A 27,464-nucleotide genomic window follows, 5' to 3' on the forward strand; every position below is an offset into this window, starting at 1 on the left:
ATGGGTGCCATTATCCCAGGATGGAGGACATCATCACACAATATGGGTCAGAATGGGGACATTTTCACAGCATGGGTGACATTACAATAAATTATTACAGGATGGGTCCAACACAAGAGATATTATTTCAGGATGGAGGCCAGGATGGGTAATATTATTACAGGATGGGTGCTAGGAATAGGATCATTATTACAGGATAGACATTATTACTAGATGGGTAACATTATTACCAGAAAGGGCGACATTATTATAGAATGGAAACATTATTATAGTATGGAAGACATTTTTACAAGATGGGGTACATTATTGCAGGACAGGGAACAATTATCACAGGATAGGGTCCAGGACACATCATTAAATGATGGAGACCAGGATTTTGGACATTAGTACAGGATGGGGATTAGGATGGAGGACATTGTTACCGGATAGAGACCAGGATGAGGGACATGTTTACAGGATTGGGCCAGGATAGGGGACATTATTACAGTAAGTTGGATATTATTACAGGATATGGCCAGGATGAGGGACGTTATTACAGGATGGGGTCTGATCCCAGGCATTTATTTGGTCACACAAGGTACTTGTCACAAAGAACGGCACTAGTAGAGTCTGATAAGTCCCAAGTATAGCTACGCAACTGAGGCATGTCAGACTCACTGGTAACGTGTCTCAGGGCTGCCTTCAGTGACCTTTTACACAGAGTGGATCACAAATATGGTCATGAAGGGATATGTGCCATCATCGCTTTCTATATTAGCGGCACTGTAGAGCTGCACTGATTGGTTCGGAGGTAGAAGGTTCCCTATGAGCATGTGTTGCTATCAATCACGCCTGCCTTGAGCATTGGACTCTTTTTCTCAAGGCTTTTTCTTGTTCAGTATTGCCGTTGTCTGCTGACGTCTTCTTGTCTCCCACCCAAGATCTTCCTTTTTACTGGATTATTGAGGAATGAGAACTTTTTCTTGGGATTGAACTGATTTAGCTTACGGGAAAGTTTCTTCATCTGGTTGTCACCTCTGTGCTGACGGGAAGGACACCGTGACTCTGCTGGTAGATTTCAGAAGTTGATTTCTGCTTTACGTCGAAATGGCCTCACAGAAAGTGTGGCTGCTGTGCCTTCTAGTCACTGCGATTTGCTCCTTCCATGTGAATTTACTGCCGGGGGTCCAAGGGCAGGCCCAAGGTGCAGTGAAAGATGATGATGATGACGATGACGATGATAAAGCTCATGTAGATCATGACGTGGATGATGATGATGATGATGATGATGACGATGATGATGACGATGATGATGATGATGACGACGATGATGATGGAGACAATAAAGACGACGACGATGATGATGATGACGACGACGATGATAAAGATGATGATGACGACGATGATGATGATAAAGATGATGATGATGACGACGACGACGATGATAAAGATGATGATGATGACGACGATGATGACGATGACGATGATGACGACGACGATGACGACGATGATAAAGATGATGACGACGATGATGATAAGGATGATGAAGACGACGATGATGACGACGACGATGATGATGACGACGACGATGATGATGACGACGATGATGATGACGACGATGATGACGACGACGATGATGACGACGACGATGACGACGATGATCAAATAGTAAAAAAGCAGGAAGAGGATGACGACGACGATGATGACGACGACGATGATGATGACGACGATGACAATGATGACGACGATGATGATGATGATGATGATGATGATGATGATGACAAGGACAAAAAGCAGGAAGCTGATGATGATGACGACGACGACGATGATGATGATGATGATGATGATGAAGGTAACTAAGACTAAAGTGTTTCATATATTTTGAAAATTAATAGGGATCATCTGAAGTTTAATATTTCACTCTAATGGAAATGTATCATCAATATTTTTCTACATGAAAAAAAATCTTTGTATGTAAAATGTCCATTGTCAGCTAGCAGCGTTAGCTCACAGGCTTTATTTAACCTATGGCTGCCGGCATGAACAAGATTCCTAAAAAAAAAAAAAAAATTTGAGCTTTGAGCATTGAGCTTCTGCCGCTGTTTGCTATGTCTTCGTTGCTTTATTTATGGCAAAATCACTGGGACATTGGTATGGACTGGACAGAAGTTCTACTGGAGGACCAGCTCACTTTGGGACACTTCAAATGGCGGCTTACAAATTACTAATGAGTTTAATTGTTTACTGTAACCCTTTATGGAACAAAGCAGTGAAAAGGATGTCAGATAAGTCACTAAATCCATATAATAAAACAACTTTAACTTCCATCTCTTAATGTTTCTCCACCGACTTATAATGATGGTGATGATGATGATGACATGTCAAAGGTTGACTGGTTCTTAGCCAGTGGTCTCCAACCTGTAAGTGTCGGGTCATGATGAGTGTAGCTGGAGAATGGAAGTGTAGTTCTGCATGAAGGACGCAGATTGCAGACCACTGGCTATATTCATGGGCTGGCCGAGGGTCTCCTGACCCAAGCTCAACAGCTTCGTGGGCGTGTATGAGACCATCAGGTTTGGATCAGGAGACCCGCGGTCCGGTCCGTGCATGGGTGAGTCCAGTTTTATTCGATAGAGGTATGTGATATCCACTGCTCTGATAGAGACATATGTAGCAGTGATCGATACATTGTATGCAAATGTTGTAGTTGTGTAATATGTTTAATGTTCATTTAAAGGGGTATTCCAGCTAAAGAAAGTGAGAAAAGTGCACCAAGTGGGGTAACCCAATTTTGAGAACTTTTTAGAGATTTTTCATTGAAGCCCAAAAGCTTCCAGTTGCTCCTTTGGAGAATTTTGAGAAGTGGATCCTATTTCCACGTGATCACTCCCATTGCAGTGAATGGATACCCATGAGTGCTCTCGAGCAGGGACGGGATGGGTGGGAGCTCTTTCATTCTTGTCCAATTGCCAAAGCCATACCAATCAGATTTGTATGACTGACAGTTCTTTAGCTGGAAAACCCCTTTAAGAAAAAAATGAAGGACTTACATAGGGGCTCTGTATCAGAGTGGCATAGTAAAAAGTCATTGTCATGCTACCTCTTCCAAAAAAAAATTAAAATTCTGCAAAGTCTGACCACCTTGGTCTTAAGACAGGTTCAGGGCGCTGTTCTCTACCTCAACCGATTAAAGGGGTTGTCCAGGATTAGAAAAAAAAATGGCTGCTTTCTTTCACCACTGACCATGGGTTGCTTCTAGTAGTGCAACTCAGCTTCATTGAAGTGAATGGAGATGAGCTGCAATTCCACACCCAACCTGTGACCAGTGGGTGGCGCTGTTTTTCTAACCAAGTTTTCAAACCCTGGACAACTCCTTTAAGATCTCCTTTTCACTGTTTCTCTAAACTTTCAGGGGTCCCCCACTTTGCCGCTTCCCAAAATTAAAGGAGCATCACTATATTTGATTATCAGACTAAAGGGATAGTACACTACATTTAAAGGGAACAATAATACAAACATGTGGAGGACCAGCCCTGTCCTAAATTACATGGACAATCCAATAATTTGAACAAGCATGATGTAATACCTAATTTCTCCAGTGGTGGTGCTATGGGGAAATTAAGCACTCACCTCCAGGTTTTTTACATATAATAGCTGATCGCTGGGATCCTAGCCAGGGGGGAAAAGCGAGGTTATGATTCATTTCTTGTAAATGAGTACAGAGTTCAGATTAACTAGAATCCACATCAGAAACATATATTCATTGATACCTAAAAGTGAAATACCCCTTTAATTTTTTTTTGGGGGGGTTACACGAGAGTAGAAAAAAAAGAACTACATGAGACTAGAAAAAAAAAGAACTACACGAGACAAGTAAAAAGAACTACATGAGACTAGAAAAAAAATAGAACTACACGAGACCAGAAAAAAAGAACTACACGAGACCAGTAAAAAGAACTACATGAGACTAGATAAAAAAGAACTACACGAGACCAGAAAAAAAAAGAACTACACGAGACCAGAAAAAAAGAACTACACGAGACTAGAAAAAAAAGAACTACATGAGACCAGTAAAAAGAACTACATGAGACTAGAAAAAAAATAGAACTACACGAGACCAGAAAAAAAAGAACTACACGAGACCAGAAAAAAAGAACTACATGAGACCAGTAAAAAGAACTACATGAGACTTGAAAAAAAAGAACTACACGAGACCAGAAAAAAAAGAACTACACGAGACCAGAAAAAAAAAAGAACTACACGAGACCAGAAAAAAAAAGAACTACATGAGACCAGAAAAAAAAGAACTACACGAGACCAGAAAAAAAAAAGAACTACACGAGACCAGAAAAAAAAAGAACTACATGAGACCAGAAAAAAAGAGCTACATGAGACTAGAAAAATAAACTACACAAGACCAGTAAAAAGAACTACATGAGACTAGAAAAAAAAACTACACGAGACCAGAAAAAAAAGTATAAGAGACCAGAAAAAAAGAACTACACGAGACCAGAAAAAAAAAGTACATGAGACCAGAAAAAAAGGACTCTTTTCCAGAACCACTGCCCCCTTGTCCATAGGTTATGTCTGGTATTGCATTGCAGTATTACCCCATTTAAATTTATTAATTCTGGGCTACAATCCAAGGCACAGTCAGTGCTGTTTTTTCCAATCCTTTTAATAGTATCTTTACAGTGATTTTCCTTGTTTTTTTGCTGATTATTTGGAGCAGAAACTCTCGAAAAGCCACAATGAGTTCAATTTAAAAAAAAACATGAGTTTTGATTGGAGAGTTGCAGAGTTTCTTCTGTTCCAAAAACTAAGCAAAAAAAAAACTCAGTGTGAACAAAGCACAAGTGTCCAATTCTAAAGGAGGATGTCGGATCCCGTCCATTTCAGTGTGTGGCTCTAATTTTTGTGGATTCAGCAGGGAAAAGGGGTACGTTAGTTACCCGAGAACTGGGAGATCAGTTTCTATACTGGGCCAGGTTAACCATTTCAGGCCCGCTCTCTAGTTTCCAGTGCAAAATTGCAAAGTCGGCAATGTCAGAGAAGAGGTTAACCCCGGTGCAGCTTGTGTTTCGTGTGCTTATTATAAAGCGGGAATGTGCTGGCGGCCCTGTGCAGCTGCTCCAGCAAATCTCACTTACCACTTAATAAATGCTTTCACTAAACAACCCATGAAGCCTGGATGACTGCTTTGTGACTGTGACTGCTTTAATCATCTCTTCCTATTATTTGGGGTATTACAACGACAAGCATAATTTGATAAGTAATCAATTGATTGACGATCATTGGATTTGCATAGCATAGCCCACCTTGTGCGCAGGATAGTCGGTAAGAATTAAAGGGATATTCCCTATATTATAGCAGCTGCTACCAGACAACAAAGGTGATGACTTTACCTTTAAAAAGGTTATTCACAATTCAACTTATCCCTAGAACAGGTCATCAGATCGTTGAGTCCCACCGATCAATTACCGGAAGAACACAGTGTATGGCGCCGGACACTATATAGTGGCCATTCTGGGTACTGCAGCTCAGCTCCCATTGATATAAATAGACAGGGGAAAGTATATATACTTGGTGGGGGACCAATGCCAATCACAAGAACAGGATAAAAAAAAAACACATGGATGTGAGTTATGAATTTACTAGTAGGATACAATTATGGGTCAAAATACATTCATGTCATGATGACCACTCTATAGGACAAATTTCCCCAAATAAATATATAATTAAAGGGGTTGTCTGGGACTTTAACATTGATGGCCTATCCTATCTTAAGTCATCGGTGTTTGATTGGTCAGAGTGTGACATCAATATTAAAGTCCCGGACAACCCCTATAATTATTAACATCCCCTATTGGGTTAATCAGCTCCCCGCCTACATATCATTTAAATGGGTTCTTTAAATTTGGTGGCTTATCCTTAAAGGGGTTGTCCCCTTTCAAAAAAGTTATTCCTGTAAACTCCATTAATGGGAAAAAAAACCAATTGCGCTTTATTAATCCTTCCCAGGTCCAGCGCTTAGTCTCTGCCGCAGCCCCGGGGTCATGTCGACAGAGCTGCAGTCAATCAAAGACTCAGATCCGCTGAGCTCAGTTATTGTCCGTAGCTCTGTCAAAGTGACATGAGAGCTGCAGACAATAATAAGACGGTAGGAGCAATGGTGGAGACCAGCACCGGACCAGGGGAGGGTGATTAAGGCTACATTTTTTTTTTTACTAATTGAGCTTATAGGAAAACACTTTCTGAAAAGGGGAAAGCCACTTTAAGAAAAGTCAACAATATTCGATCATTGGTCGGCGACTTCCAGCAATCCTGATTGGTTGGTTGAAGAGCCCCTTCCTTGTTTGCACTGGTGCGTACGGCTCCGTAGGTTTAGCAGCGGTTCTGCTTGCGTCCCATCTACATGCCTAGAAAACAGGCAGCTGATCAGTGGTGATGTTCCTCAAGAACCAATCGAAAAAAAAAAACACTTGGAAAACTCTTCCTATTCATTTCTATGGGAAATCCACTTTGCTTTTGATATGAGAAGTTTTTTTAGCGGTTGTATTTTTTTCTGAAGAAGTTTAAAAAAATCAACTAGTGTAAAAAAATAAATAAATAAAAAAATTGCATGATACTTTTCTGAAGTTCCTGGAATTGATTTAAACTAAGAAGGCTGCAGAAAAAAAAACCTCTTCCAAAACTGTTAAAAACTTCTCCAGGAAAAGAAAAACTTGACCAAAAAACTTCACAAAAAATGAAAAGTTTCCTGAAACAGTTTTTGGATGAAAAAAAAAACTTTGAATTTGTTTGTCGCAAAAGAACTCAGCGTGAATATTGCCTTGAAGGGGTTATATCACAATATATGTGATATGTCGCGGTGGATCTCACCACTGGACCCCCACCGATCACAAGAAGAGGAGTCCTAAGTCCCCAATTTGAAAAGAGACAACCACTGCATTGTCTACAGCAGTGTTCCCCAACTCTGGTCCTCAAGAGCCACCAACAGGTCATGTTTTCAGGATTTCCTTAGTATTACACAGGTGATAATTGCATCATCTGCACAGGCAATAATTCCATCACCTGGGCAATACTAAGGAAATCCTGAAAACATGACCTGTTGGTGGCTCTTGAGGACCAGAGTTGGGGAACACTGGTCTATAAGAATGACATATACAGCCCGGTGCTATAGGATCTAAGGGATCTCTTACTACATTTAAATGGGACCTGTCATTAGATCAAGAGAGGTAAGATTTTGCTCTTCTTTTATTCCCACTGCTCCCCTTATTGAATTTTGTTTTTTAACACCTAACATACTGTCAGAGAGATAGGAGTCTTTTTATTTTATGCTAACTTTTAAAGTGTTTTCCGAAGGGGGTGTGGCTTACAGGATCCTCAGGGGCGTGTCTTTAGCCTGCTCTGCCTTAGTGTCCAGTGAGCAAAGCCTCATTTTTTAAAAACCATAAAAATCAGATTGGAACAAATAGGCGCATATCTCTATAACCATAAGATGGATTTAAAAAAAAAAAGAAAAAAAGAATACAAAGGGGAGCAGCAGGAATAAAATAAGACCAAAAAGTGGGCACTTTTGACCAAGTGAAAGATCTTTAAAAGAAGGCAGGGGTCGTAACGTTGTCACACACCAGACTTAGTTCATAAAGCTGGACCTCCATCAATCAGTTTCTAGCATGCTTATATTCCTTAGATTAGTAATTCACTGCAGTGAGACTACTGTACATGTGGCCCTTTCACTTTGGTAATCAGTGGGGGTCACTTACATCTTCTAATAACTCAGTGAAATAATAATAGGTCATCAATATCAGTTTGGTAAGGATGCAACACCCAGTACCCCACCCATCAACGGCAGGGTCTGGGTGTAAACACATTGAGCGGAATTGCAATATGAGGAGAAAGTGTAGCAGCCACTGACAAGTGCTGCAGAACAGCTTCAAAAAATTTGAATGGCAGCTCCATGCAATGCGTTTACATCTGGCCAGAGCTCGTAACTGCTGATGGATGGGGGTGCCAGGTTGTCGGACCCCCTGTAACTTGATATTGATGTCATGTCCTAAGGATAGTATGTAATCCACCGCACTCCCTATGTGGAATATCTTTGAACAGAAATGTATTCTTTTTTAAGATTTGCTAATTTATTCAAAAGGTGAAATCAATAGCATCGGATCAAAACACAAGGCAATTGTTACAAATTGTGTATGCGACTCAGAATGGTGACGTTTCGACCCTCCCGGGTCTTAATCTCGGGTCGCACTATATCCAGGGTTTGATAGAAAATAATAGAAAGAACGATGTCCCTGTGTTATCCAGGGGCAGATATAGCTTTCTAATGCGTGTAGCCTAGTAAGAGATTCGTCTCTAGGTGCAACCTTAAAGAAAAATACCAGTAGTACGGCAACGTCAGGCTGATAATATGGCGGTGGATACGGTCCACGGGGCAAACCAATTATGGATTTATCCTTAATAAGGAATAATGGAGGCGCATCTGTTTCTTGGTGGTGATAGGACCATAAATATAGCCTACAGAAGGATCCGTATACGGGTATAACCTTAATTGTGAAAGACAGCGGCGCTTCTGCGTCTTGCTGGTGTTTAAATGAAAAGCACGGCCGAATGGGAGATCCGTTATGGGGTAAAGCCTTAATGGGGAGGAACAGCGGCGCTACTGCGTCTTGCTGGTGCAAAAGGCGTGAAACCCTGGGAGGAGAGAGCGGCGCTCCTACGTCCTATGTGTTGGCCTGGACGTAGGAGCGCCGCTCTCTCCTCCCAGGGTTTCACGCCTTTTGCACCAGCAAGACGCAGTAGCGCCGCTGTTCCTCCCCATTAAGGCTTTACCCCATAACGGATCTCCCATTCGGCCGTGCTTTTCATTTAAACACCAGCAAGACGCAGAAGCGCCGCTGTCTTTCACAATTAAGGTTATACCCGTATACGGATCCTTCTGTAGGCTATATTTATGGTCCTATCACCACCAAGAAACAGATGCACCTCCATTATTCCTTATTAAGGATAAATCCATAATTGGTTTGCCCCGTGGACCGTATCCACCGCCATATTATCAGCTTGACGTTGCCGTACTACTGGTATTTTTCTTTAAGGTTGCACCTAGAGACGAATCTCTTACTAGGCTACACGCATTAGAAAGCTCTATCTGCCCCTGGATACCACAGGGATATCGCTCTTTCTATTATTTTCTATCAAACCCTGGATTTAGTGCGACCCGAGATTAAGACCCGGGAGGGTCGAAACGTCACCATTCTGAGTCGCATACACAATTTGTAACAATTGCCTTGTGTTTTGATCCGATGTTATTGATTTCACCTTTTGAATAAATTAGCAAATCTTAAAAAAGAATACATTTCTGTTCAAAGATATTCCACATAGGGAGTGCGGTGGATTACATACTATTCTGTTATTGGACCTTAGGGTCTGTCGCACCAGCACCCCGACCCGATTTAGAGTGCAGGCCAATATCTATATTTATGTCCTAAGGATAGATCATCAATATATTGAGGTCCGAAAATCTCTATAAGTCCATTAATATGCATGTTAGCTCTCTCCCAGAATGAAACATATCTATCCAGTTAGCGCGACCTGATGCTTTGTTTTATCCACCAGGCGATTTTCAAAACTTCTTCAGGGATAAAACGTTCTAAAAAAAACTCCTCATATGAGCAAGAAAAGTAGTTTTCCCATATAAATGAATAAGGAAAGTTTTCCAAACATTTTAAAGCTATTTTTTTAGAAGGATTTTGAATTGGAGCGCTAATAAAACTTCTCAAAAAATGGCGTGTGAACACTGCCTTCAGGCGAGACAGTTTTCCACTCTCCAGTTTTCCCCTTTTTGATGCTGCATCAAAAACGCAGCGTTTTACAATTCTAGCAAAGCAGGTGGGATTTTTAGAGATCTCATGCCCACGATGTGGTGCGTTTTCCAAATCCATAGCATGTCAATCTCTATGGCTGAATTTTCGGTGCAGATTTTCTCCATAGACTTACGGTACATTACATGTGGAAAATCCTCATGAAAAAAACGCACATGCGTTTTTAGTGCGTTTCCTCCTTGGAAACTCATCAAAAATGCATGTAATAATGCACAAAAAAATGCATGAAAAATGCACCCAAGTGTAGAAATAAAGTTTTGTCAAAGCAAAAAACCAAGAAGTATCAAAAACAAAGGGAAAGCATGACACAGCAAACAGAGACAAAAAAAAATGCCATAAAAACGCATTTAAAAAAAACGTACACAAACGCAATGAAAAAACGCAAGTAATCTCATTTAAATATTAGGTGTAGAAATTCTGCAACACCGAAAACGCACTAAAAGCTCATTGGGGAAGCGTAACCTAAAGGGACAAAACTAAAAAGTAAAAGTAAATTACATTTCTTCCATTTTTTTTTCCTTCTTTTGCTTTTATGGCATTTATGGTGCAGTAAAAACAATCTGGTAACATGATTCTTCAGATCAGTCCAATTAAAGGGATGCCAAACTTGTATAGGTTTTTTTTTCATATTTTAGCGGTTGAAAAAATGTCAAAACTTTGTAAAAAAAAATAAAAATGAATTTTTCCATTTACTGAGACCCATCATTTTTTTTCTTTTTCCATTGATGGAGTTGTGTGGGGATTAGTTTTTATGACGTTTTGTTGTTCACTTCCTTTTATATTTTTTACGGTAGGTGTAGTAGCAGAAAAATGGCATCTCTATGTATTTTTTTACACCATTTACCATATGGATTATCGCTAATTAATTTTATATTTTCATAGTTCATAAATTGGATTTTTTTTTCGGTAAATATGCTTTTTTTAATTTCATAATTTCCTTATAGGAAAAAAAGGAGTTGATTCAAACTTTTATGTGTTTTTTTTTTTTTTTTTACAGTTTTTACATTTTTGTTAATTACTTTTCATTTTTTTTATTTTCCCCCTTGAACCTGCATTTGATTTATTTCTTGTACTATTTATTGCAATACTTTAGTTTTCGAGTATACTGTAAAAATTGCAATTTCCTATGTCACCGGTTTCGTGGGAGCACAAAGATGGCGGTGATAGGGGCCCATAGTAGGCCCTTAGCTGCCATGGCAACCCATCGATAGCCCACCATTGTGTCATGGCATGCGATAGATATCGAAATGGAAATACCACCCACCGCAGACTAACATAGGCTTGGGGCTAAGTTGCAATATTACATATAACCTGTGGAAAGGGGTGGCGCTGTTTTTGGAAGAAAACAGCCACGTTTTTCAATTAAGTAGATGGTAAAGAGCCCCTGTTATTATCAAATTAATATGGCGGAGGGACCTGTGTCCCTCACAAGGGTCCTTGAACGGCTTCAGCCCTGTCATCGCCCCTAGTCATATTTCATTTTGGATAACGCTTATCCCACTAATGTTCATCCGCATAAAGCCTTTATGGGGGCTATATTTAGGGACACAATACAATGTGCCATCGTGCTATTACAGCAGCAGCAAATCTACAAGTTTCTAAATTGGCCTCCCCTGGAGGCTGAACTATTTTATACAAAATGGTGGGTTGTAAACAGTAGTAGGGAAGAAGAACTTGCTCCGTTGCTCATAGCAACCAATCACAGCGCAGCTTTCATTTTATTTCCTGCTCTGGAAAAATGGAAGCTGCTCTGTGATTGGATGCTATGGGCAACAAAGGGTTTTTCTGTCAGTAAATCAGATAATGGCGCACATAGATAAAAGTGAGGGCAAGAATGAGTAATGGGACCCTCCTGTCAAAGGTCAAAATAGAAGCAAAGCTGATAAATGATCAAGATATTATAAAACAAAACACAGATGTTAATACTTAGGTCCATTCCCAAATCAACCGTATCTGTAGGACATCGCTAAATGTAACATAGGGCGTAGCAAAGCTACGTTAACAGGGTGCCTTTCCCTCACGTTGCTTCATTTACAGGCACTGCTACATCTATGTAATAAAGGGTTGGAACCCCCTAAAAAAATCAAGATTTCTCCTATATTGAGAGTAGGGGATAACTTGCTGATTGTGGGGGGTCCGATTGCTGGGATCTTCAGCAACCCCGAGAACGAGCCTCCTGATTGGAGCTGAGGTTTGCACTTTTGGCCTCCGCTCCATTCATAGGACTGACAGAAATGGCCGAGCACTGTGTTCGGCAGTCGCAATGAATGGAGCAGACCAGGGCTGGACTGGGACTAAAATTCAGCCCTGGCGTTTGAAGATACCCAGACCCACTTGTCACATGGTGACTGTATAATATCTTTGTACACTTGTAGGCAGGGCCGGTTTTAGGCAAAGTGGGGCCCTAGGCAAATTTTAAAATGGGGCCCCAAATGCTAACATATTGCACATCACACAAAAGCATTTCGGTTGTATTTACATGCGCTGAGTTCAGGCCTCTAAATGAGTGTGATCGACAATACTGAAGTTGTTCAACGCTTGTTTCCCAGCCTCTTTCCACCAGCTGAGGAATAATGATGGGACAGAATGATCACTAATAGATCACTAACAGATCACCATACAGTATCTTGTTATCAGCAGCACATCTACAGTTTACAGATGCAGCATTTTACTTGTTTAGTAAAATACACCCCATAGTCCTCCATAATGTGCACCACGGTCCTCCATATAGTATAATACACTCCCTATAGTACTCCATATATTAAAATACACTGCTCAGTCATCCATATAGCATAATAAACTCCTCATAGTGCTCCATATAGTATAATGCACCGCCATAGTCATCCATGTAGTACAATTCACTTCCCATAGTATAATGCACCCCATAGTTCTTCATATAGTATAACGTATTCCCCATAGTACTCGATACAGTATAATGCAGCCCACATATAGTAGAATGCAGCCACCACCCTACAGAATATAATGCAGCCACCCCAGAGTATAATGCTGCCACCCCAGAGTATAATGCAGCCACCCCATAGAATATAATGCAGCCCCCCCATAGTTTAATGCAGCCCCCTCATAGAGTATGATGCAATCAACCCTCAAAGAATATAAATATAATACAGCCCCCCATACAATATAATGTTATCCTGAATAGAATATAATACAGCCCACCTCCCCACAGAATATAATGCAGACCCATCAAAGAGTATGATGCGATTATCCCTTATAAAATCTAATACAGCCCCCCATAGAATATAATACAGCCCACCTCCCCATATTATACAATGTAGCCCCCATAGAATATAATGCAGCCCCCCATAGTATATAACACAGCCTCCCCCATAGAATATAATATACCACTCATAGTATATAACACGGCCTCCCCCATAGAATATAATATACCCCCCATAGTATATAGCAAAGCCCGCATAGTATATAGCACAACCCGCATAGGTTATAGCACAACCCGCATAGCAGATAACACCGCCCACGAAGTAGTATACAGCACAGCCCACACAGTAGTATACAGCACAGCCCACACAGTAGTATACAGCACAGCCCACACAGTAGTATACAGCAAAGCCCACATAACAGTATACAGCACAGCCCACGTAGCAGTATACAGCACAGCCCACATAGCAGTATACAGCACAGCCCACATAGCAGTATACAGCACAGCCCACATAGCAGTATACAGCACAGCCCACGTAGCAGTATACAGCATAGCCCACCTAGTAGTATACAGCACAGCCCACTTAACAGTATACAGCACAGCCCACATAGCAGTATACAGCACAGCCCACGTAGCAGTATACAGCACAGCCCACGTAGTAGTATACAGCACAGCCCACTTAGCAGTATACAGCACGCCCACGTAGCAGTATACAGCACACCCACGTAGCAGTATACAGCACAGCCCACGTAGCAGTATATAGCACAGCCCACGTAGCAGTATATAGCACAGCCCACGTAGTAGTATACAGCACAGCCCACATAGCAGTGGCCAGTCCAGCCCTGGAGCAGACCTAAGGCGCCCCATTTTCAGGGGTTGGACCCCCAGTGATGAGTAAGTTATCCCCTATACTCATTTTGCTTATTCTTTTTAGCGTTTTTTAGCACATTTCCAAGCAGAATATTGTGTACAAATACCCTATGGGCCTGTGCACACCTTGCAGACTTGTCGCTTTTTCTTTCTACGCAGATTTGTCACAAAACCTGAAGGATTTCCTGATTCCACCAAAGTGAATAAGATTCCTGAAGTCTCATGCACACTTTGCTTATTTCTTGAGAAAGGATTTGTCACATGACTTAAGATAAAAGCCAAACCAGATCTCAATTTGCACAGTGTCTGCAAATTGAGATTCTTGTTTGGCTTTTATCCTAAGTCATGTGACAAGGCTCGATAAAGGGTCAACATTGACTGTTCCAATAGGTGGCACTAGAGTTCTAATCCTCTTCTTTGCATATTTCCCAGAGGAGCATTGCGGCTTTAAGTCTCCTCACCTCGACATGCTTAACATGTCACTCTCCACAAGGAGAAACGATACTTCTTGGATCCCTAAGATAAGCAGGAGAGAACAGGCCGTCCAGAAAAGAGGGTTTCTTTTCGTATCTATTCTTTTTTCTGTGCTTTTACTATCCTAGACCACATTGATTTTTAACCCCTTTGACACCTTCAGCCAACCATCTTATCATGTACTAAATGCTATGCAACTCTAGACACCGGCTGAAAAAAATTTCACATATACCGATCTTTGGCCATGTGACTTGGGTCGCGGCTGAAGTTGCCATCTAACCCTAGACTTATAAAAATGGTATCTTGGTGGCAGTTGGACCTTTGCGTATACTTCCAATGTTCAGATGAAAAAATGGAGGACAGGACTAACCCACACTTATCCTTTTGTGATGAGGTTTGCAGGATTGCCTCCCCTGGCCAGATTAGTACTGTTGGCAAGTATGCTTTAGGCTATGTTCACACGTTCCTGATTTCCCTCCTTTTTTTTCAGGACTAAAAACCACAGCTCTTGGCAGAAAACGCAGGTCCTTTTTTTGGTGCTTTTTTGGTGCTTTTTTGGTGCGTTTTTTGATGCGTTTTTTGATGCAGTTTTCTATGCAGAGTCTGTGTGTTTTCTAGGAAGTTTTTTAGGGTTAAAATGGCTGAAAATACCCTAACCCTAACCCTACCCCTAACCCTACCCCTACCCCTAACCCTACCCCTAACCCTACCCCTACCCCTACCCCTAACCCTACCCCTAACCCTAACCCTACCCCTAACCCTAACCCTATTCTAACCTTAGTGGAAAAAAAAATTACTATTTTTTTTATTTTGATCACTGAGATAGATTATATCTCAGTGATCAAAATGCACTTTGTAACGAATCTGCCAGCCGGCAGATTCGGCGGGCGCACTGCGCATGCGCCCGCTATTTTGCAAGATGGCGGCGCCCAGGGAGAAGACGGCCGGACAGACACCGGGAGGCCAGGTAAGTATAAGGGGGGGAGATGAGGGCACGGGGGGGGGGGGCGTCGGAGCACGGGGGTGGCATCGGAGCATGGGGGGTGGGATTGGGGCACGGGGGGGGGGGCAGCCACACTGCAGCGGTTCTGCACCACAAACCGCAGAAAACCCGCAGATATTTTTTTCATCTGCGGGTTTTACTGCGGGTTTGACCTCACAATGGAGGTCTATGGGTGCAGAACCACTGCAGTTCCGCAAAAAGAAGTGACATTGTACTTCTTTTTTACCGCGGCTATTCAGTGCGGCTTTTTTCGCGATTTTCCGCAATGTGGGCACAGCAGTTCCTGTTTTCCATAGGGTACATTGTAATGTACCCTGCATGGAAAACAGCTGCGGACCCGCAGCGGGAAAATCGCGGCGATTCTGCATGAAAAAAAGGATGGTGTGAACATGGCCTTAGGCTCTCTAAACTCTGTCGATAGCTGTGTATTTTTAGAAGCTTAAAGAGGTTGTCCACCACTTTAACATTGATGTTGTATCCTTTGGAGAGGTCATCATGGACCCTACCCCGGCCGATCAGCTGTTCTCGGTACCGTCTCCAAGAAAAGCTCAGTTATGGAGCTACTCTAACTACTGACTGTGGCCCCGGCTGAGCACTGCACATCCGCCTCCTATTGATTTGAATAGGAGGAAGATGCAGTACCCGGCCGCGGCCTCCAGCAGTAGACGGGGCAAATCGGCAAATCGGCAGTTCCAGCTGATAGGATAGGTCATCAATGTTAAAGTAGTGGGTAACCTCTTTAAAAGGCTTGTCTGGTTAAAAAGAGTTATCACCTCTCCAAAGAATAGGTAATTACTTACCGATAGATAGGTAATAAACCTTTAAGAATCAGTGAGCATGCTCGATCAGCGCCCCATTTATTTCCCACGGGGCTAGCGAGCACTGTGCTTGTTTCTATACGATAGCCCCATTGAGGATGGATGATCGGCAGTCGGGCATTCTACCTGCCATCTTTTATCTGTTTATTGGTCCCAGCAGTGAGACTCCCACCATTCAGCAACTTATCACCTATCCATGGGTGATAATCGGACTACCCCTTTAAGTGAAACATGAACCAGATTTGGGCACATTTGGAATCTGCTAAAGTCATGTTGTACTTTTGATATTAAAGATGATGATGATGACGACGATGATGATGACGACGACGATGATGACGATGAAGATGAATACAAAGATGGATCCCTGTGCCATTACTGTGCATTCTGCAAGGTAACCTCTCTATTGTTTATACGCCTTCATCCTAAGAGCTCTTTGCTCCCTTGGGGGTGGGCAGAGAAGAGCGTCTGGGAGGTGAAGCTTTAGCCTATCGCTGCAGATCAGGAAGTGATGTCAGAGAAAGGGACTAACTTTTTGACAACTTCTGCTGCACAGCCCAGCAATATGCAGCGGTGGTTGTTTTCTATGTTCTGAAGAATATATAGTCTACTGAAGACCTTTTAAGGGACCAGAATGAAAAAATGAACAGTCTTGTTCTGCAAAAGGGGTTATCAGGGACTCATTTTTTTTATCACTTTAAATATTAATATAACGTATTTCTTTAATATACCCTTTGTGCACCCTGACATACATATACGCCAGTGTCGGGAGCAGGCTCAGGAGCTGAGCAAGCTCCATGCAGGGCAGGTGTCGGCAATATTAAACAGCTGACACCTGCCTCTAACAGCAGCAACCACAGCTAGTTCGGATTGCTGCTGTTTACCATCTAGATGCTGCTGTCCATCACTAGCAGCAGCATTTAAACGGTTCAGTTTCCAGTGTGCATGGTTGTGGGGTGTCAATGGGTTGACACGGCAGCCAGAGGTCTACTGAATACCCCAATCGCAGCCATCTTGGTCCTCATATGAAGCTGAGGCAGTCGTCTCTTCCATTATATTCTGAAATTTCAAAATATAGTACAAGCCCTAGGAAAGGGACTGAAAGATAAATTGAAAATTAATGAAAAATTTAAAAAAAAAAAATCTTCTAAAATAAAGAAATTAAAAGTCCGATCCATGAAAATATTACAAAAAAAAAATCTTCTAAAATAAAGAAATTAAAAGTCCAATCCATGAAAATATTACATTTATATGTCATACACGGTAAACCGCGTAAAGAGGGTAAACTCCTCCTAGAGAAGCTAATCAGTGTTATACTATGTTTGATCTCGGTTAATGGTGCAGATTATAGAGCTATTACATATATTTCACGTGCCTATGTTATATCATAAGATGAATCGATTTTTTTTTCCTCTCCAGCACTGCGGAGACTGTGATAAATGCCCCTGTAAAGAAAAGGATAAGAGCGAGCATTGTAAAAACTGCGAGGTACGTACATTAATGCAAGCAATTACCTATATACCCGACGGCTTCACTCCAATTACGTAAATAATTTCTGCTAAAAATAAAACCCTTTGCATGCACAAAATAAAAAAGGCAACGCAAAGCCTATTGCACCACCAAGTGGTCAATGAGAGCATAGCAGTGTGGATTTGTACCATGTATACCGTGCTGGAATCATTTTCTTATTTTTTTCTTCCTTTTTGCAGTATTGCCAGTTTTGCTACGTGTGCCCAGTTATATGTGAGACAGCCTGCAAGCCTGGTAAGTCACCCACAGGATTGGTCAAAATACTAACACTAGGCCAGTACGGAAATTGGGGTCTATCAAAACTCGGCAGTGTGAACCTGGCCTTACAGAAGCATCCTCCAAAAATTTATTTATTGCGGTAAACAAATACTTCCAAGTTTTCCGTCTACTGGACGGAGGTGTCTGATATGCACTGCAGAAGCTGTTTAAAGGGGCTTTATGGGTATAGATTTATTTTTTGCCCCCATTTCTATAGCCTTTCACTCTTTTATTGGATGAAAATAAAGGGGTCTTCCAATTTTGCAAAACCTCTCTATGTCATAGTCTTCATTGCTCCATAGGTTTTTGTCCTTAGAAGGAGGGGGCCACACCTCTCTGCTCAGTGCTGTCACGCAGCTGCAGTGCAGGTAATTGCAAGCTCCACTAGGTGGCAATAGAGTGGAGGAAGGACTGCACACACCATGACCAGACTTTCAATGCAGCGGCGAGGCCACCACCAGGTGGCAGCAGAATAATCAAAACAAGCCGGGTCGATATAAGACTGTAGCGCAACACAAAGGGAATAAGCAAACAGAGAGTCAATAACATGCCAAATGGGTCCGTACCAGTCAGGAGCAGATATGCCAAGGACAAGAGACAAAACAACAGGTCAGAGTCCAAGCCGAGTCAAAACCACTGAGTCAATACACGTAACGGGAACACAGAGTCGGAAACAGAAGAGGGTATAAACAGACATGGGTTCAGTAAGCAAGCAGCAGGACAAATCAAGGCAAACGGGGTCAGCTACTTATGCCATAGGCAGAAACTATAATTGACATGGTCTGCAGGACACAGCGGGGATAAATAGCAAACCTGAGACCAGACTGAGGCTGAGAAAGTTTACCCCTGGCATCACTAGACCGGAAAAAGGGGAAGAAAGGACACAAAACCTGGCCTGGAACATGACAAGTGCATAAAGTAAATTAAATTAGCCACTTCTCCTGTGATCAGGTATCTCCATGACATGTTCCCAGGCTGCAGCTCTATCTATGAGCAACGGCCATAATTATAAACATAGGAGAATTTGGTAATCTTGACCTGTATTGCAGGCAGTGTACCCAGAAGTATATTATACAATACATGTCCATAGAGATACATTGTATATAACAATGTATTTCTAGGTTTCCTGTATACTAGAGGTGAAGAAAAAGTCAGATTTTTTTTTGTCCTATAAAAGTAGAAAGATTAATAAAAAGCAATTATAAAAATGTCATTTTTTCTTTTCTTTTCATTTTTAATGCGCAAATAACAGATATATTTGTTGTCCCTGTGTCATGATCCAGACTGGGTTTTGAGTCCTGTTTTCCCTTTTTCCCATTCTGGTCATGTCAAGAGTTAACCTTTCCCACCCTCAGTCTGGGCTCAGGTTGGCTATTTATCGCCGCTGCTTCCTGCAGGCGATGTCAGTTATAGTTTTTGCCTAGTGCTGCTGTAGCTGACTCTGATTGCTCTGATTTGTCCTGCTGCATTGCTGTCTGAATAAGTGTCTCTGTATTCCCCTATTCCCATCTTGACTCAATGTTTAACTGTAGTGTGCTGACTCCCTGGTTTTGACTTGGCTTGTATCCTGACCTGCTTCTGTCTTTTGTCTTATCCGTTACTGACCCCCTGGCTTGTCTCTGACTGTGAGTTTGCTTATTCCTTTGGTACTGCACTACAGTCTAGGATCTGACTCGGCTTGTTTGACTATTCTGCTGCCTCTCGTGGTAGATTCACTGCTGCACTGCAGCCCAGCTCTGTTTAGGTGCAGTCCTACTTCCACTCTACTGCCATCTAGTGGAGCCTGCACCTACCTGCATTGCAGCAGCGTGACACCCTGCAATCGTAACAACTAGCACAACACAGTGATCAGTTTATTTACGGGAATCGATAAATGATGTATAAAATAGTATGAGTTATATTTTTTCTCTATTAAACCCATAAAAAATGTAATAAACCTACAGTTAGGGCCAGAAATATTTGGACAGTGACACAAGTTTTGTTATTTTAGCTGTTTACAAAAACATGTTCAGAATTACAATTATATATATAATATGGGCTGAAAGTGCACACTCCCAGCTGCAATATGATAGTTTCCACATCCAAATCGGAGAAAGGGTTTAGGAATCATAGCTCTGTAATGCATAGCGTCCTCTTTTTCAAGGGACCAAAAGTAATTGGACAATGGACTCTAAGGGCTGCAATTAACTCTGAAGGCGTCTCCCTCGTTAACCTGTAATCAATGAAGTAGTTAAAAGGTCAGGGGTGGATTCCAGGTGTGTGGTTTTGCATTTGGAAGCTGTTGCTGTGAGCAGACAACATGCGGTCAAAGGAACTCTCAATTGAGGTGAAGCAGAACATCCTGAGGCTGAAAAAAAAGAAAAAATCCATCAGAGAGATAGCAGACATGCTTGGAGTAGCTAAATCAACAGTTGGGTACATTCTGAGAAAAAAGGAATTGACTGGTGAGCTTGGCTCAAAAAGGCCAGGGCGTCCACGGATGACAACAGTGGTGGATGATCGCCGCATACTTAATTTGGTGAAGAAGAACCCGTTCACAACATCAACTGAAGTCCAGAACACTCTCAGTGAAGTAGGTGTATCTGTCTCTAAGTCAACAGTAAAGAGAAGACTCCATGACAGTAAATACAAAGGGTTCACATCTAGATGCAAACCATTCATCAATACCAAAAATAGACAGGCCAGAGTAAAATTTGCAGAAAAACACCTCAAGAAGCCAGCTCAGTTCTGGAAAAGTATTCTATGGACAGATGAGACAAAGATCAACCTGTACCAGAATGATGGGAAGAAAAAAGTTTGGAGAAGAAAGGGAACGGCACATGATCCAAGGCACACCACATCCTCTGTAAAACATGGTGGAGGCAACGTGATGGCATGGGCATGCATGGCTTTCAATGGCACTGGGTCACTTGTGTTTATTGATGACATGAGAGCAGACAAGAGTAGCCGGATGAATTCTGAAGTGTACCGGGATATACTTTCAGCCCAGATTCAGCCAAATGCTGCAAAGTTGATTGGACGGCGCTTCATAGTACAGATGGACAATGACCCCAAGCATACAGCCAAAGCTACCCAGGAGTTCATGAGTGCCAAAAAGTGGAACATTCTGCAATGGCCAAGTCAATCTCCAGATCTAAACCCAATTGAGCATGCATTTCACTTGCTCAAATCCAGACTTAAGACGCAAAGACCCACAAACAAGCAAGACCTGAAGGCTGCGGCTGTAAAGGCCTGGCAAAGCATTAGGAAGGAGGAAACCCAGCGTTTGGTGATGTCCATGGGTTCCAGACTTAAGGCAGTGATTGCCTCCAAAGGATTTGCAACAAAATATTGAAAATAAAAATATTTTGTTTGGGTTATGTTTATTTGTCCAATTACTTTTGACCTCCTAAAATGTGGAGTGTTTGTAAAGAAATGTGTACAATTCCTACATTTTCTATCAGATATTTTTGTTCAACCCTTCAAATTAAACGTTACAATCTGCACTTGAATTCTGTTGTAGAGGTTTCATTTCAAATCCAATGTGGTGGCATGCAGAGCCCAACTCGCGAAAATTGTGTCACTGTCCAAATATTTCTGGCCCTAACTGTATAATGCTTAGACTGTGTTCACACATAACGTAAATGCTGCGTTATTTCTGCTGCTTTTTTCGCAGGTGTCCGCACCAGACAACGCAATAACAATCTTCTCTGATTATTACGTGTTTGCGGCGTTTCTTTTATGTGTTTTCCCCCTTATTTGATGCGATTTTGGGGCAGATGTGAAGGAGAGTTTTTTACACTTTATTAATAGTACAGAAAAGCTTTAATTTTGCTTTTAAAAATGTAAGCTTTTTTTTTGTTCATGCTTTTTTGCAAAAGAATCCTATAGATAAAAAAGGCACCAAAACCGCAGAGTTCAGCAGCGTTTTTATCTTTTACCTTATGTTTAGACTTTATCTTTTTTTCATGAAATCACATCCACTTTGCGTGGAAATTTGGGCCGTGTTCACATGTAGTGTAAATGCTGCATATTTTCTGCTGCTTTTTTGTTGCACAGAAATTCTGCTGTCCAAGCAAAGTGGATGTGATTTCGCGAAAACTGCACCCCTGTGGTCCAAAGACGCTACTGAACTGTGCGGTTTTTGTGCTTTTTTCCTCTGGAATCTTCTATGAGCCTAAAAAAATGCATGTAAAAAACGCAGTTACTTTTTTAAGTGCAGAATCAAAGTTTTTCTGTACTGTAAAAAAAAGTGGCTTCATATCTGCACTAAAAATGCATCAAATAAAGGGGGAAAAGGCATAACAATGCAGCAATAATCAGAGAATATTATTATCTTGTAGTTTGGTGAGAATATCTGAAGAAAAAAACCCCACAGTATTTCTGCAACGTGTGAATATGGCCTTAAAGACACAAAAAAGCCAGAAGTTGTAAAGTGAAGCTAAATAAAGATGAGAAAGTTCTGGCGGCTCCAACTGTGAATGAAGGAGCAAAAAATAATCCACAGGTCCCAACTAGAGATGAGCAGGACGCACAGATGACGTCTCGCTGCCCGAACTAATCAAAAGCCGCGCTGGGGACGCCGGATGGTTAGAAATTTGCAGCCTCCAGCCCAGCCAACAAGAACCACTGCCCTGGACAATGGACCACATGCTCGAGAATCCATCCGCTCATTTCTAGTCCCAACCGTCTAGGATACAGCGGACAGTCACAGATTTGGGTCTATGTCCTGCAGTCTCAGGAATCTCACTGCCAGCACCCCTCTGACATCTCCTCCTGGCAGGGTAGAAAGAAGTGGTAAATGGGTGTTGATTGGGATGTGGCCAAAATGTGTCCCTTCTTCTGTTCTTCAAAAGTTGGGAGGTATGCCCCACCCTTGTTCTGTAACCTCCAGCTCCTCGCCCCCGGTGTATTACCTCCAGCTCCTTGCCCCCGCTATATTACCTCCAGCTCCTCGCCCCCTGTGTACTACCTCCCGCTCCTCGCCCCCGGGGTATAACCTCCATCTCCTCACCCCCGGTGTTTTACCTCCAGCTCCTCACCCTCGGTGTATAACCTCCAGCTCCTCACCCTCGGTGTATTACCTCCAGCTCCTCACCACAGTGTATAACCTCCAGCTCCTCGCCCCCGGTGTATAACCTCCAGCTCCTCGCCCCCGCTGTACTACCTCCAGCTCCTCGCCCCCTGTGTATAACCTCCAGCTCCTTGCCCCCTGTGTATAACCTCCAGCTCCTCGCCCCCTGTGTATAACCTCCAGCTCCTCGCCCCCTGTGTACTACCTCCCGCTCCTCGCCCCCACTGTACTACCTCCCGCTCCTCGCCCCCGGTGTATAACCTCCAGCTCCTCGCCCCAGTGTATAACCTCCAGCTCCTCGCCCCCGGTGTATAACCTCCACCTCCTCGCCCCTGGTGTGTAACCTCCAGCTCCTCGCCCCTGGTGTACTACTTCCCGCTCCTCGCCCCCGGTGTATAACCTCCACCTCCTCGCCCCCTGTGTATAACCTCCAGCTCCTCACCCCCGGTGTATAACCTCCCACTCCTCGGTGTATTACCTCCCGCTCCTCGCCCCCGGTGTATAACCTCCACCTCCTCGCCCCCTGGTGTGTAACCTCCAGCTCCTCGCCCCTGGTGTACTACTTCCCGCTCCTCGCCCCCGGTGTATAACCTCCACCTCCTCGCCCCCTGTGTATAACCTCCAGCTCCTCGGTGTATAACCTCCAGCTCCTCACCCCCGGTGTATAACCTCCCACTCCTCGGTGTATTACCTCCAGCTCCTCGCCCCCGGTGTATAACCTCCAGCTCCTCACCCCCGGTGTATTACCTCCGGCCCTTCATCCCCAGTGTATAACTTTCGGCCCTTCAACCCCGGTGTATAACATCTGGCCCCTCACCACAGGTGTAAAACATCCAACCCCTCACCCACCTGGTGTATTACCTCCGGCCCCACACAATCAGTGTATAACCTCAAGCCCCCAGTGTAAAGCATCCGGCCCCTCACCCCCAGTGTATAACATCAAACCCCCGCCATGCCGCCTGCCTTTACTAATATAACATAATGGCCGGTGGTGCGGAGCTCACTGATACCATCACGGTCCTGTAATGGGAGCCATCGGGGTAACAAGTCCGTTCATGACATTTCTTTCTCCTGAACCTTCCCCCATCACATGTGAATGATATTACTGAGAAGTAGAAGGATCTGCAGCAACTCCGCCACGAAGTGGAGACCCTATAACGTTACAGAGTGGGAGGCCGAGGGCTGAGGAGCACGCGGCTTTTTGCATCTATAAAGTCACACAAAAGTTAAAAGCGGGGAAAAAAAGAACAATTTTTTTAATTTATGCAAAAAATTCATTTCCATCAATATGAACATTGTCACGTAGGTGCAGCAGGTCGGATCAATCACATGAAAAGAGAATAATATTTTATCTTCAGCCTTTGAAACCTCGCCTTCTCCAGGAATAGCTAATATCCATATTCTTGACATGAAAATGAATGCTCAGGAGACATCGCCTATGAATTGGCAGAAATTACCGCTTTGCTATTTTAATTAGTTTTCTTTAATTGCTAGAAGTCAAATCCTGCGAAAATATAAAAACGAAACCCATTAGCGCAATTGTCTCCTTCACCTTCTCGTCACGAACGAAACCCCGTTGTCGACTAATAAATACATTTTTGCCTCTCAGGCCGCTCATGAGCCGATGTAGGGGCACCGCTTGCCTGTAGATGGCGCTAACGGCGATGTAAGACTACACTTAGGAATGGAATTAAATTATACAGGGGGATGCTTTAAAAATCTATCTATATACGGTACTCTGCAAAAGTTTTAGGCGGGTGTGGAAAAAAAATACTGCAAAGTAAGAATGCCAAGAAAAATAGAAGTGTTATCAGTTTATTGTTTATGAATTAACCAAAAGCAAAGTGAATGAACAATATAGAAATCTAGATCAATTCGATTGCACTATATGCAGTCTAAAGATATAGGCAAAAACATATCCTGGGGTAAGAGCACTGCTGGTGGACAATCCTGATGTTGGCTGAAAAGTTGGCGGCTGCTTCATCTGTGTATAATATGGCAGATAATACCTCATTAAATGGAATCTGTCATTAGTATATGTAATCTGACAGCAGCATGATGTAGGGACAGAGATCCCGATTCCAACGATGTATCACTTGGTTTACTGGGTGCAGCAGTTGTGATACAATCACCGTTTTCTCTGCTTCAGATCTAGCATAGCTCAAATGCTGAGCTGTGTATAACCACGCCCACACCACTGATTGGCTTCTTTCTGTGTATGCTGTATATTGACAGAAAACTGCCAATCAGTGGTGTGGGCGTGGCTGGGACCAGGAGGCACAAGACACCTAGTCCTTCAGTAATAATCTCCTGCTGATAAAACACTGAAACAGAAAAGCACAGCCTTGTAAGTGATACATCACAGGAATGAGGGTCTTTGTTTCTAGATTATGGTGCTCTCAGAATATATATTATCAAACACCAGACAGTGGTATATATTTTTTTAAATCTGTTTTGATTTTCTGATTGTAGATTATTTTATTCTATTTCCTGTATATGATTGTTGGGACAGCCATGTTGCCCGAGCTTCTGTTAACAATAATTAGGGATTTTTATTGATAATAATATGGGGGGGAATATCTCCAGGATAAAAAAAATGAAAAAAATATTTTGAATATGCAATTTAAACAATAAGCATTTTACTAATGACGAATTCCCTTTAAGGCATTATCTATATGGTATAATGTGTCATTTATAACATGCATGATTGTATTTTTTTTTTTCAGGGAGCTACATAGATGAACTCTCAGGAGCTCTGTATAAGTAAGTGACTTTTACATCATGTTGATTTTACCGATCAGAATATTAATCATATGGAGCGTGCCCTTATTTTATAATACTTGCTCTATCTAGCAAGTCTATGTTTAGTCCTGGTTGAGTTAGACATCAATCATATATGTAAAGGACTCTCAGGCAAAGCTTCATGTGTTATATTAACGAGTGCAGAACCTCAGGGGTGGAGCAGGATAACAGGGGTGGGGCACGACACTTGAGTATCCCGCCCCTCAGGATCTGAAATGAACCAGTTTTAACAGTAGTGATCCTTTAAAATGCCAAGCAGATTATGTGAAGGTTCGCACCCCCCATGATATGAGTGACACCATACATATCAACCCCTAGTGGTGGCAAAATCCTACTAAGCTCATTGATGAAGCGTCATTTTTGAGACCTCCACTTCTCAGTGAACTAAAGGGGTAAAAGTAATAAGCTGAGAATTCGAGCAGCGTACAGACTCCAAAACATGCTATGTACCCAGAGTGCCCGGACCAAATTATTTAGCAATGGTTAAAAAATTAGAACATTTTATTTTTTAAGTTCAGTTTTCCTTTAAGGTACAAAGGACTTAGAACCACTTTGAAATGCGATGTCAATATAGTCCTTCTTATCCAATCCTCTGGTTATCCCGTCTCTCTTGGATGCGGCAGCACCCGGAAACATCGTGTCTTTCATTTGTCTTTTCCCCTATAAATATTGGACAGCTGTTGGAGGAACGATAGGTTGGCCGACAGCTATGTCTCCCGACTCCCCTATACACAGGAAATGTTGGCTTGGCCAATTTCTCCTGTGTTCTCTATGGGACGGTTGCTGCCACACTCCTAAGGCAGTGGCTTATCTCCTGGAGAACAAAAGGATTGACCATCAGAACCCAATGTGCCAGATACTTCTCTCCTTCGTCATCATCTGTTGGGGAAGAGTCGGGTGGCCCTCATGCACAATAGATGACCATCTGTAGGAGGCCTTTAGACATAATAATTGGCTCTGGTTCGTTTCATGATCTTACTTTGGTGTCTGTGTTTCCGCAGGACTGTCGCCAACATATTCGAATAGAATGAAAACTTCCAAACACCATGGAATAGGAAGCTTAGCACTGGACTTCTCTCTACATTGGGTAACATTTCTATAACACAAGGACATTTGAAATCACAGTTAAAAGAAAATGTGGTTGGTGGCCTTCACCGGCGTTCGGGATGGTCATGCCTTGGAGTCTTTGTGGGACTCTTCTGAATACCAGGACGATGGCCAGTGAGCCACCCGCCAGCACCATATTCCATTGCCCCATTAATGATTTCTACCTCCTGAACACCATTCTGAGACAGAGCCTTCAAAATAATTCCTTCTGAGGAAACCATAGAAGATGCCTTGTCCAAGAAGAAATCTTTCTTAGAAGGTCGTCATAAGGCAGACTATTTATTGATGCTGACTCCTCCGGGTCTCTTTCAAGGAGATGGATCAAAATAAGGATAATTCACATCAAAATTTGAGTAGTAGAACAAATATGTTACCTACCGTGGGTCACACATTATCCCTCCTTTTTGTTTTTTTTGGGAAAAGATAAAGGGACATATATTTATTTATTTTATGTGAAGTGTTCCAGGTCTCAAATCCAACAATAAATGTATTTCTGGTCTCTTAA

The 27,464-nt window shown here is 42.4% G+C and overlaps 1 protein-coding gene across 2 annotated transcripts; it reads left to right on the plus strand.

The window, feature by feature from the left end:
* Window positions 1-856: 856 nt before the first annotated feature.
* LOC138652072 (sarcoplasmic reticulum histidine-rich calcium-binding protein-like) lies at window positions 857-27,464 on the plus strand. Of its 2 annotated transcripts, XM_069742795.1 has the most exons (6): window positions 857-1,831; window positions 16,506-16,603; window positions 17,629-17,697; window positions 17,919-17,973; window positions 25,777-25,813; window positions 26,854-27,464. In XM_069742795.1, exons 1-6 carry the CDS (start codon window positions 1,087-1,089, stop codon window positions 26,876-26,878), a joined length of 1,029 nt encoding a protein of 342 aa, XP_069598896.1. In that variant the 5' UTR covers window positions 857-1,086; the 3' UTR covers window positions 26,879-27,464. The 2 variants fall into 2 exon arrangements, with proteins under 2 accessions (XP_069598896.1, XP_069598897.1); XM_069742796.1 differs by lacking the exon at window positions 26,854-27,464 and having other exon boundaries at window positions 25,777-25,817.

Source organism: Ranitomeya imitator, chromosome 10 (assembly GCF_032444005.1).
Source record: "Ranitomeya imitator isolate aRanImi1 chromosome 10, aRanImi1.pri, whole genome shotgun sequence".
Taxonomy (NCBI): domain Eukaryota; kingdom Metazoa; phylum Chordata; class Amphibia; order Anura; family Dendrobatidae; genus Ranitomeya; species Ranitomeya imitator.